The sequence below is a fragment of the Phyllopteryx taeniolatus genome, chromosome 9 (assembly GCF_024500385.1).
Source record: "Phyllopteryx taeniolatus isolate TA_2022b chromosome 9, UOR_Ptae_1.2, whole genome shotgun sequence".
In the NCBI taxonomy this organism is placed as follows: Eukaryota; Metazoa; Chordata; class Actinopteri; order Syngnathiformes; family Syngnathidae; genus Phyllopteryx; species Phyllopteryx taeniolatus.
In genome coordinates this window covers 25,367,972-25,379,883 of record NC_084510.1, presented here as the reverse complement: position 1 = coordinate 25,379,883, position 11,912 = coordinate 25,367,972, and the positions used below count along the sequence as shown (strand labels likewise).

At 41.8% G+C, this 11,912-nt stretch overlaps 2 protein-coding genes across 5 annotated transcripts; one reads left to right on the top strand and one right to left on the bottom strand.

Annotated features, from left to right (window-relative positions):
- Positions 1–1,465: 1,465 nt before the first annotated feature.
- cplane2 (ciliogenesis and planar polarity effector 2) lies at positions 1,466–3,910 on the top strand. Its single transcript, XM_061783568.1, has 5 exons — positions 1,466–2,075; positions 2,153–2,305; positions 2,542–2,666; positions 2,731–2,870; positions 3,413–3,910. The coding sequence occupies exons 1-5, from the start codon at positions 1,937–1,939 to the stop codon at positions 3,627–3,629; spliced, it is 774 nt and encodes a 257-aa protein (XP_061639552.1). The 5' UTR covers positions 1,466–1,936; the 3' UTR covers positions 3,630–3,910.
- A 133-nt stretch (positions 3,911–4,043) lies between these two features.
- si:ch73-15b2.5 (rho guanine nucleotide exchange factor 19) lies at positions 4,044–11,823 on the bottom strand. Of its 4 annotated transcripts, none has more exons than XM_061783562.1 (12): positions 11,446–11,823; positions 10,151–10,315; positions 10,023–10,087; positions 8,958–9,283; positions 8,001–8,161; positions 7,589–7,741; positions 7,382–7,511; positions 6,329–6,403; positions 6,156–6,248; positions 5,295–5,476; positions 5,014–5,178; positions 4,044–4,406 (listed from the first exon to the last, which is right to left on the bottom strand). In XM_061783562.1, the coding sequence occupies exons 1-12, from the start codon at positions 11,661–11,663 to the stop codon at positions 4,361–4,363; spliced, it is 1,779 nt and encodes a 592-aa protein (XP_061639546.1). In that variant the 5' UTR covers positions 11,664–11,823; the 3' UTR covers positions 4,044–4,360. The 4 variants fall into 4 exon arrangements, 3 of the variants coding, with proteins under 3 accessions (XP_061639546.1, XP_061639548.1, XP_061639549.1); XM_061783564.1 differs by having other exon boundaries at positions 5,328–5,476; XR_009789998.1 differs by lacking the exon at positions 5,295–5,476.
- Between the last annotated feature and the right edge of the window lie 89 nt (positions 11,824–11,912).

Below are 11,912 nucleotides of genomic sequence, written 5' to 3'. Positions count from 1 at the left end.
AGAATCAGTAAGTGTAGTAGAAGAACAAATAGTAAGATAGACTAAATCAAAATCACTCTTTACTCACCCCACACCGCAGGATAATATTTTAGAGATATCCGTCAATCGAGCCTTTGCTATCTTTAAATTGGAAGGGTGGGGGGTACAAACTCTGTGTTGACCACTCACATAAGGATTTACCATCATGAATATTGAACAGGTTCAACAGTTACGATCATCATCCGCGACCATTTTCCGTGCAGATCGTGGAGTTCAAAATCACTTAACACACCCCGTGGATAATCTTTTAGAGACAGCCGATAACATAACTTTGATTGGAAGAGAGGAAAAATGCTCAAATTAGGCCCGATTGTCAGTGTGTGTGTACCTCGCATACAAACTGTTCAGTAACAACAATTTGGGGACATTTTAGGCCTCAAAAAGTCCCTGCAATGTACCAAAATCCCTTTGCAGATGTTATGAGTCAAGAGAGACCTGTTTGATCGGAATGCCACCCCCTCACAGAAAGAACAATCTTCAGGGAATTCACCGTGTGAGCATCCAGTGCGGAATTTTATGTATCCCCGCCTCAGGACAGCATTAAAGTTCATAAGTTAATAGGTCAGACGTGCAAAGGCTTGCACAGATACCTTATACCTCGGATAATATTAAACCGTGTGATGCTGTGCTGGGAACACCTGCTTTCCCCCCTTCTTTTGACTGAGCCAAACAATGAGGAAACGTGTGTCACGGTAGTCACATTTTATGAGCTGTAAAAGCAATGCTGCCATGTTTTTTTTTTTGTACTTCGGAGTGGGGTGGATCTAAGGATATTCCAATTCAAAGTAACTGAATATTGCTAGAGCAGAAATCATAGAAATGTTGCTGAAAAATAGGTGATCACAATATGGCTTGTTTTATTTCCCCTTCTATTCTGATGATTTCTACCAGATGTGATCTCAGTAACCTGCACAGAGAGCGAGAGTAAAACGAACTTAGCGACATCTAGCGGCGTTATAAACAGAGGACCCGCCGTATAACCTATTTCACCGCCAAAAATGTGTCAGTAAATTAACTAAGATCAAAACACACACACACACAAACTTTACACTACTAATATTACTGATTATTTCAATTATCATTGCCAATTGATTGATAGACATGTTTAAACGTTAGTGAAGTAGCCGATTCATGCAGGTAACTACTTTTTACGAGCTGCCATGACCGCAGCGCTCGCTTCAGTTTTCATTTCGTACAATTTGAATAAATAAACGAAGCAAAAGCGCGCCTTTGCTCGCTTGGACAAGTAGACAGGAGTTCCCAGCTGCCCCCAAATATAATAATAAAGTATTTAAACGTAATGATTATCTAAATTACAATAACTGTAGTAAATACAAACAACAACAGAGTAGTAGTAAGGACGCGGACGTGAGGTCTACCTGAAAATCATGTTAAAGAAACGTCAGTAAAGAAACACAATTGACGACTTTTTTTTATGGGGGTCATGAACGCAGCACCCGCTTTCACCAGGCGGAAGTCACGTTTAAGCAGCGGTTGCCAAGCGATACCAAACTTCCTATCACGTTTAGCGACAAAATTTGAGTTATTTTATCACAATGTGGTCATAGAGAAATGCGTTTAAATTAAAGTGAACTTAGTAGTACGATAGTTTATCAGCGTCGAGTTAAACAGTTCGCTTAAGGGGGGAGTCAGAAGGAAGCGAGCTCGCGGAAGTCGGCTTGTCATGCTTGGAGAGAGGCGCAATTAGATGACGTAATATAAATGCAACTGTTATGTTACCGGAGGAAGGAAACTGGTGCAGAGCTTTTTAGGCTCTCTTCTGTTGACCAAAACGTAATCTCTTTCGGAGAGAACTAACAGACTCGTTGATTTTCTCCGTTAAGTCAACACAATAGGGTCGCCTCTTTATGACGCCACAGTTGCGCCTCACTCAGGCATGGCATCCAACTCCACTTTCAACAAGATAACTCAAGCTCCCAAACGTGGCTCTATCGTCGTAGCAGACTGGCACCGATGCAAAGACAGCAAAGCATACTTCAGCAAGATAGTGCACAAGAAGAAACGCAAAATCTTCGGTATCTTACAAAAATCTTGTGCTATTTCTGGTCAGTGAATGAATTGAAATTTGTATTACATGCATTTGTGTTGAAAGGTCTACTGGAGTCCCCTGTGATGCCTCCACATATCCCCGTGGACACGGTCCATTATAAGGTCTTCCTCTCTGGCAAGAGTGGGGTCGGTAAAAGTGCTCTTGCAGCACACCTGGCGGGCATGAAAATACCCAGCATCCACTACGAGACTACAGGTAAGACCCTGCAGTCACTTTGCTTGAAAGGAGACATTATGCAGGATCTCAATTTAAAACATGTCTCTGGCACACTTTTTTTTTTAAATACAAGGATAAGGTAATTGAGAACAGATTCTCAATTTCCAAAACATGCATATATTCACTGAAGACCAAATTGTCCATCGGTAAATGTCATTAGGAGTCCAGCTTGGAAAGATTACCAATACCTTACAATGGTCGTGTTTGTGTCCAAGGCATCGAGACGACGGTGGTTTACTGGCCCGTCAAGTTGAAAGAAAGCGGCAGAGTGCTCTTCTTTCGTTTCCAGCTGTGGGACTGCGGCGAAAATGCCTTGCGACGATTTGACCATCTGCTCCCAGTATGTGCGATCGTTGCAGTGTTTAAAAAGAAATAAATCAAAACTGTCTTTCGTTTGCTTCCAGTCTTGTAAGGAGAAGGTGGATGCTGTTCTCTTCCTCTTCTCCTTCACCGACAGAACATCTTTTGATGATCTCGCCAATCAAATAACCAAGTGGAACGAGTCATCCGGGGCCCCAGTTGTGACTTTGGTGGTTGGCACCAAGTATCCTTTCACATGTACATCCATCCATTTTCTATAGCTCACTCCCATTTATCACAAGCTTGAATGCAGTGTGCTTAAGAACACAGCCACATATAATAGGGTGTGGACACTTGTGCAACTATGTTCTCAGTTTATTTTTACTTCCTCTTGCAAAGATTAAATTTTTTTCCCCCCTCTCAATTATGTTATACCGGGTGTTGATGGAAAAAGTTTGTCATTTTTTAAAATATTAAAACCTGGCATTTGAAGCAGGGTGAATAGATTACATCTATTGTAGATTGAGGGTTTAAACTATGATGTGCACTACAGTGCATTTGTATCGTCAGATAATCTTGCAAAACACCTCAGACCATAATTCTGGATGAATTTAGATTTTTCACAGCACTTACTCCAAAATATAGATGACCTGAGAAGAAATCAGCATATTGACTCAGCGCGGTCCCATTTTTTTTTGGTCCAGCATGCGAATATTTGTTTTGAATTTACCGACATTTTGTTTTGGTTTTTAAAAAAAATAATAATCCTTGACATTTTTTGCACCGATTTGACCTGTTCATGCACTGCGATGTCTCCGAAAAGGACGTGAGGGACTTCCAGGAGACGTGGCGGTTACCGGTGTTGCGCACGGGCGGCGGGGAGGTGGGTGACAGGCTAGACGCCGCTGCGCCCCTCCTCAACTGCCTGGCAGAGTGCCTGTGGCATCAGGACTGCCTCGCAGCAGGACAACAGACACAGCTGTGGACAGCAAGTCCGAGTTGAGGTGGACCTCAAGGCATTGGAGGGGGGGGGGGGAATGCACAGCTACTTTGGAACAGGTGAACTTATTTTCCTGCCCCCCTTCAGCAAAATATCGTGAAGAGAAAACCAATGTTGAAGTATTGCAGGAAGATTAGAGCAGAATGCCACAGTAGTTCCAGAGTACATTTTCACACCTTTTTGCAGACAACTGTATTCAAGACAGTTGCACCTTAATTGTTGTCTGCACTTTTAATATTCAAATAAGTAAAATGAATACAACTTTTGAATGGCTTTAAAAAAAACATTCGTTGAGTTTCTGGAGTGCCTGCTCACCCATCACTTGAAAAGCTATAACTACCAAGTACATTTGATCTTCCCATTTCTTCCCGCGTCTTTGCCAGAGCCTCTTTCACACAATTAAAATGAACTCAAATGTTGTATGACATATTACATTTTTTTAATTTCCAACTACCCAATCTGAAGTAACAATTTAATACATTAAAAACAGATGGGGGATAATGTGCCACTGCCACCACATTAAAGAGCCTACAAGTACTTAACCAAAGCAGCTCTAAATGTGTATAAAAAGGTGAGCGCTTTCCTTTTGCAAGTTCATTTCAGTTGTGATTGTGATGAGCATTTTGAACTCGTGTTTACTGTGTGAGATTACCACTAAAGTGCACAAAAGGAGAAGTGAATAATTTTCCCAAAACTACTTTGGAGCATAATACAATTTGGAAAAAGCCCAGGTTTCAGTCAGCGCACTTCAGCACCTTCATCCACTGCTCCTTGTCTGACCTGTGGCCAAAACCCAGACTGTTAAAAATAGACAGCCCCAAACAAAAACGGCACTACAGTAATCCCCCCACACTACTTAAAAATGTACCCCCCCCCCCCCCCCCCCCCCCTCGAACATATCCCCAGCTATTTATGTTGTGAAACACCAAGAGGCGCCAAACCTTTGTCTAAATGGGGAAAGTAACCGTAATTGAGGCAAGTACAAGTACAGGACAGTGAACCCTGCATATTCACAGTTTGGCATTTGTGAATTTACCTGTAGCTATGCTGATTTTCTTGGGAACTTTTCCTCCATTTGCCATTTTTGTGCTCAGCCCAAAGCAATGGCACCAACGAACTATGTTGAAGTGAGGTGAGGCACTTCATTTACACAAGGGTAGTGCGTCACCACCATCAAATCTAATCAACTGTAGCTATTTATTTTAAAGGGAAATCCTGGAAGAGGAGTTTGAAATGATAGTATTTTAGAATCATAGTTTGTGGTATGTACTATTAATTTAGGCAATTAAAAAAAGCATCAGTTACCCATTTTTTTTTGTCACATTCACAGCAAGGCTCGATCGCTTTCCCGGGGGATTACTGTAGCACTCCCACCATTCTCTTGTACCTGCTGTGTGCGACTAGTATCATGGCGGTCGGTTGTCCGGTGTGATTCCGAGAGAGATGAAACAGGAAGGATTCCGGCGGTAGGCCCAGAACTTCAGTCTTTAGCGGCGCAACGTGCACGTATGCGGGGAATTTTGCGTGGTCCTCCACCAGGAAGTGCTGCTCCCTGACATGAGAACAAAGATTTAGCCTTGGACATTAGCTGGAACCAACAACACTTGCCTTTTATTTTTTTTAAAAATAAATAAATAAAATAAAACATCTCTGTACTTTTCCAGCTACATTTGGCTTGATGCCACACTATGCGTGAGGTACTTTTTGGAGGAGAGGATCAACAAGTCATTGAAGAGGTGAAGGTGGACATTTGTGAGCGACGTTTTGGGGTTGGGGCCGCTCTCCACGGTCAGCAGCCTCAAAGGACCCTCGTGTACCAAAAAACGTCCACTTATGACCAGAGGAACCGCCTGCAAGATGGTGCGAGAAGATGAGAGATACAATTCCACAGACACTTATGTTATGGATGAGAGTTCTCCAGAATTGCCCAATGTCATGTGCTTGAGAATTTATTGTTCCAGATTCATTACACTGTGCCTGATTTACCAAAGCAGCCCCAAGATTATGTTCTGGGGCTGCTTCGACCAATCTGGCACTGGGTGTCTTGCATCTGTGAAGAGTACGGTGTAACTAACTATAGGCAAAGAAGTTGACTATTCTTCCATGGCCTGGTTTCAAGTCAATTAATTACTTCAAAAGCATGTCTAGGAAGAAACTCGTGACATCCTCAAGATGAGGCAATCATTGACACAAATGACTGTCATCCAAGTATTCAAAATGATGGTTACATTTACAATAAGATCAGTTGACCAAATATTTTTGAGCCCCTGACAAAATGGATGCTTTTGTTCGCAAATGCTAAATGTCATACCATAAGAGGCCAAGTCATTTTCAAACGTTTTCGGGAAAACAAATTTAACCATGAGTCGTTGCCTTGATTCAACCTTTGCGGAATGCTATGACTTTTTAGCAAGACGCTTTGTGTTTATTGATCGTCACAGAAGTCTATGAAAGGTCAAAGTCTACGTGTCAACCAGGTCTTTCCGCCGTTTCATCAGTCAAAAAGTCTTAAAGAAAAATAAGGATAACCTTCAGTTTGCCAAAGTCCAGCAGCAACTCCAGGGAGACCAGTTGCTCAATGACTTTCATTTTTTTGATGCCATCATTGCACTCGCTCACAATCTGGTCCACAAAAAGAAAAAAAGATGGAATTTCCTGTGTATTTATTTTCATTTTATTACATGAGATTGAAGCGACAGTACCTCATGAATGGCCTCTTTTGCTTTGTGAAGATATGACACAGCATCGGAATCCGCTTCAGTCCGTTTCAGGATATTCTGCGGGGGGGGGGGGGGGGGGGGGGGCAACAAAATTGACACCCAGATTTATTAATTAGGTACACCTGTACAATCTAATGAATTATGGTACATTGGACACCATGACTGAGGCACTCTTTGGTTTATTATTAGGCCCTGAGCACAGGTGGTGCAAACCAAGGCCCTCTTGGAATTGTGTTTATTGAATTAAAGCACTTTTTCAAAAATATTGTTTTTGTCCGTTTATCCTGATGAAAATGTAGTTTTAAGGGTCCCCTAACAAGACCTTTAAAATTCACTAGTGCCCCCTGGAGAGAGAGAAAAAAATTGCTCCCCACAACAGTTTCCCTGATCAACATGAAACTCTGGACATGTCTCATAACAGGATCCATGTCCAGAATTAATGACATCGCTAAATACAATTAAACTGTTTCTGTGACACTTTGTGTCAATTTAATGGCCATTGTTCTGCTTCCTGCCTTGGTCACCTGGGGGCAGTATAAGAGACATATACAGGTACTCTTTATGGATGTCTGTACAGTATAAAAGTCTCAGTTCCTCGCACTGGATAAAGAATATATGACTAAGCACCGTCACTGAATGTCTAAATGTGTCGCTGCACCGTTCTTGTTCAAACAGTTGCTTAAAGGGTTATATATGCATTTTTCATTGTGCGTTAGCATTACGTTAACGGACTAAAGGCAAATCTATGTGGTGTTTTAAATACATGTGTGAGTCTCCTAGTTTAATATTTAGTTTCACAGTAAACTTTAACAGAGAGTGGCATTAAACAGGTTGACACAAAAATGAGTCACTATTTGCACAAGTTCTGCTTATTGTAAAGTGAGTTGAGTCCACTGCAACCACGACGATCAATGATGGCTTGTATCTCGAAAAACCCGTAGTCTGGGTCGCTTGTATGTTAAGGCACCAGTGTACTTGTAAAGGCAGGTCTATCTACAGAAGTGGCAAGTTGAACTCATGTCCGTGCTAAATTACCTCCAGAATGAGCTTAATGCGAGTGATCCTTTGGAAGGGAAGGACGAGGAAGGACTTGAGACCCTGCCTCTGGCACAGCGGCTCGCCTTCGAGCTGCTTGAGGGACGCCACGAAGCCTCGGTTCTGCTGCCTGGCGATGGAAGAAGGGGAGGATGAACGAACACGGATGCAGCAGGAAACGCAGTGAGATACGTAGGGCAGGCTCACAGCAGCTGGTTGATGAGAGCCTCCTGGTACATCATGTTGGTGACGTAGGGCACATAGTGGGTGCGGAAGGCGGGGCAGTGATCAAGTACAATGTCCCCGAGCTGGGATATGAACACGCTCTCGCCCAGGCGGGCCTCCAAGTCCATGAGAAACCTAGAATGAATTTATCTTTTAAAAAGGGCAGCATAATAGTTGAGCGGTTAGCACGACCGCCTCACAGTTCTGACAATCCTGGTTCAAATTCCAGCTGTGTGGGGTTTGCATGTTTCAGTTTAGGGTGCATCCCGCTTCTCTCGCCAAAAGTCACTTGGGATACTCACCTGAGACCCAACGGAGGACCAGCGCCACATAAAATGGATCTCTTAACAAAAACAAGAAGGTAGAGTTATGGTATGGTAGAGTGGCAGCTTACTTCTCACTGGTGGCCTTCACATGACGGATGTTGGAGAACAAAGTGTGGTGCTCCATTTGGGACAAGGTGCGCTTGAGGTCCTTGGACGCACAGAAGTGATCCACAGCGATGCCCAAGCTCCTCAAGTAAGACGCCTCTGAGCCGATCAACTCAAACATGGTCTTAAGACAAAAGACATGCTTTAAGCGAGGAGGAGGGGGAATTAAAAAATAAATAAATAAATAAACAAAACATTCCTTAAGCACCTTAACCGTTTTTTATTTATTTATTTATTTTTTTTAATGTGAGAGGCCCCAGACAATGGATGTGGGTGTGAGGGGGCGGGGGGGTCAGATGTCTTTGAAAATTTATCCTGAGCCGTTATCTAGGAAGTATGGAGCATATTAAGAGCTCTTTTCCTCCCTGATCTGCTCAGAAAATGGCAAATGGACAGTTAGCCTAGCTCCCATTTCTTCTTCTACTCTTTGTTAGTTGCATTTTCCCAGGATCAGGATAAGCCTAATCTCCACCATGACATTTTGAAATACCCAAGAACAACATTTCATCAGGATTCTGGGTAGGATTGGATTACCAAATCCATATCCCAAATCCTGGTTTGAAATACTCCACTTTGAGATTTAATCCTATCCAGACCGATCTTTTTCTTTCGGTTTGTCCCGTTAGGAGTCCCCACAGCGTGTCATCCTTTTCCATGTAAGCATATCTCCTGGATTCTCCTCACGTCTCCCTTCACATCATCCATCAAAAACAACCATTCACGCCAATTTAGAGTAACAAAATACAAGTTTGGGGGAGGAAGCTGGCGTAATCAGAGACGTCACACACAAGCACGTGGAGAACATGCAGACTCTGGATTCTAACCCACAACTTCAACTGTGTGGTCGACACGCTGCCCAAGAACAGACAATCACTCAAAAATCCCATCTAACTTCTTTACATCCAAGAACGTCGTCGAACCTCTTGAAGTCGAATTTGTCGGACCGTCAGGCCGCCGAGCAAACCGGCCGCCTTGACCTCGTCCAGGTCTTGCCACAACGTGCACGGCGCCATGCGGATCACGTGGCGATCCGGAGGCGAGGCAGAGACGGACCCGGGCGAGCGATCCGGAGGAGAGGCAGAGACGGACCCGGGCGAGCTCTGCAAAGGCGACTGTTGGGAACTGAGACGCGACTGCAGACCCTGCAGGTACTGGGGGGCGATCAGCTCAGACAGCGAGGTCTTCGTGTTAAGTCTCTGGAGGTCGTCTCGCAGCTCCTGCACACAATAGTCTTGGTAGAGGGGAACTGCACATTCAAAAATAAGGGTTGGGGGAGAAAAAAAATTAAATAATTTAAATTTAAATTAGCATGCGCCTCAATCACCAAATTAAACACCTCATGAAACAAGTTGTACTACTAGTACTGAAGTTACCTTCCTCAATTTACTGTTCTGGTAAATATACCAGTATAATCTAATAAACCAGCCATTTGGTATAACATTTTAATTAAGGATCATTAGCAGTGAAAAAAGTTTATATCAAGATTATATTACAATAGATATCAATTTGTAATATACTTGAAAAATCATTTGTAAAAAGGTTTATATTCAATAAACAAAATACAAATAAAATGCAATACATTTTCAGAGTATAATTTCATATTCAGTAAAATACATTTTCAATTTTAATTGAGTATCAATGAAAAACAAGTTTAAACATCGACAGAATACATATTGAAGTGTTTTTTCCAATTTGTGAAAATGTAAATTACAATATTTGTATTAAAATAAAATTGTCATTATACAACAAAATTTCTCTTTGTGAATAAAACCTCATTGTAGACCATTATGTTTTTTAATGCACACCGACATAACATTCAAGGGATTTAAAGACGCTTATGTAGTAAATATACTTACTGCATATGAATAAATATTTGTGTGTGTGTGTGTGTATATATATATATAAAATAAAATACATTTAAAAAAATCTTAGATGAAAACAATGCATGTATGGTTTTATTAAAATTATTTTAACTGTACACTTACAGATGTGAATATACTTCGACTGGAAGGACACACTGGGCTCTTCGTCTTCCACTGGATCGACAGGCCTGGAAGGAGTTTAGTTTAGATGACATACCGAATATTTCTACTAGTCTTTCATAACACCTTACTCTTCTTCTGTGGAATCCTCATCCACTGGTGGAAACAAAGGAGACTTGTTTTCCTCATGTCCGGGAGTCGAAAACAACTTGTGCAAAGCGTTCATTTTCCCAAAGTTCCACGCTCCCGTCGCGGCAACCGACTTGATGGCCGACGAGATGTCCAAGAAAGGAAGACTAGAAGAAGGTGGATTAGAATCAAATCATTTCCCCCACAAATTAAAGCAGTTCCTGGTCTACTTGAATACAAATAGTTCATTTTCATTTTTAATATTCATAGTTAATCTAATTATTGGATGAAAAAAAATGTACTGGATGCTGTATGTAATTGTATTTCCCTAGCTGGCCAATTAAACCATAATCCCCAATAAGCACCTATAATGATTTGATTGCATTTTCTCCCAAAGGACGCAGCACTTCATTACCAAGCAGCCGAATTACACTTGTCAATGAGTGTAGCGGATTTGGCCTGTGGTGCATGCAGCGGACACATTGCCAAACACGATGACAGGGGTTGGAGCCTCAACCTCGTGATGGGAGTGGCTTCTACTTATGGGAGAAAGCACCCATAAAGACAATAAAAGCATTTTAACTTGTAGAGGTAGCAGTTCATATACTCGGTTTACAAAATTCAAAAAATTCTGGTTATTATTTGTTTTAAATTGTATGTAAAAAAAAAAAATCTTCTGAAATAAGAACCCCCTTATGTTTTCAGTACAGCACTATTTTAATGTTTCTTTTACTGTATCACCCTGTTTGTGCTGGACCAATAGTCTAAGAAAGAATGTATTTATTAAGACTAAATAAAAAGCAAGAGTGAACTTAGTAGGACTTGGTACAAAAACTCAGTGGACCTCTGACTAGACTTCAAAAAGTAGAGCTCAGAGTATGGAGAAGACAAAACGTGCCAGTAAAAGCTAAAAAAAAAAAAAAATTAAAAAGATAATTTTGGAGGACTTCATACAGTTCACTGCGTGTAAGTGTCACATGGTCGCCAAATCAATTTATTTCGTAACAGTGGGCTGGAAATTAACAATGGCACACATTTTCGAAAATATAACTTTTAATCGGTTCCCTAAATTCGTGAACCCAAGCAATACAAGTTCATCAAATTTGTTGATGGTCCGAAGTTCCACATTGGTTTCCACCATAATTGCTATTTCCCCCCCCCGACCCACCCCACTTGAGCCTGAAGCTCACACGTAACTCAAGTCATTGCTTGAAAGTCAAGCAAGGGGAAATTATTTAGTCGAGCGAGGTACTGTATCTGTACAATTTAGAAGAAAAATGTCACTTAAAAGTCTCACTTGTAATCCTGGCTCGGGTCCACCGGGTCACGTCTCGGTTCCTCCGGGTTCAAGTCCATCATACGAGGCCGCTCCGTAGTCGCCATGGTGGGAAGTTGGGATTTGAAAGGATTCCCTGGTGGACGAAGGTCTTCAAAGTAGGCGAGCAGTTGAGCGAAGACGTCGCCGCCACAGCCGCCGCTGGAGTTGGCTTCGTCGGTGCTGTCAAAATCAGCCATTTTGTCTTCAGGCGGTCCGCCATCCTTCAGATTAAATGGCGTTACGTAGCATGCGTCAATCACAAAATGCACAACAGGTGTGAAAAGCACTTTTTTTTTTGGAAGCCCTCAGACAAGTGAAAATAAAGAAGAAGAAAAAAAAAATTCTGACAACAAATCTCAGACAAGTTAAAAAAAAAAAATAATTCATAAAACATTTGGGATTTTGATCTGTTGCATGCTTTTCAACTCTCAAACAAATGCTATTTT

What these genes read in the sequence shown, in the direction of transcription:
- si:ch73-15b2.5 (XM_061783562.1), bottom strand. Translation starts at nt 11,663, where the DNA reads ATGGCTGATTTTGACAGCACCGACGAAGCCAACTCCAGCGGCGGCTGT. An exon ending in GCTCTCATCAACCAGCTGCT is followed by an intron (nt 7,512 to 7,588) that starts GTGAGCCTGCCC and finishes TTCCATCGCCAG; the next exon opens with GCAGCAGAACCGAGGCTTCG. An exon ending in TGGACTTTGGCAAACTGAAG is followed by an intron (nt 5,477 to 6,155) that starts GTTATCCTTATT and finishes ACCATCTTGCAG; the next exon opens with GCGGTTCCTCTGGTCATAAG.
- cplane2 (XM_061783568.1), top strand. Translation starts at nt 1,937, where the DNA reads ATGGCATCCAACTCCACTTTCAACAAGATAACTCAAGCTCCCAAACGT. An exon ending in CATCCACTACGAGACTACAG is followed by an intron (nt 2,306 to 2,541) that starts GTAAGACCCTGC and finishes TTTGTGTCCAAG; the next exon opens with GCATCGAGACGACGGTGGTT. An exon ending in ACTTTGGTGGTTGGCACCAA is followed by an intron (nt 2,871 to 3,412) that starts GTATCCTTTCAC and finishes TTTTTTGCACCG; the next exon opens with ATTTGACCTGTTCATGCACT.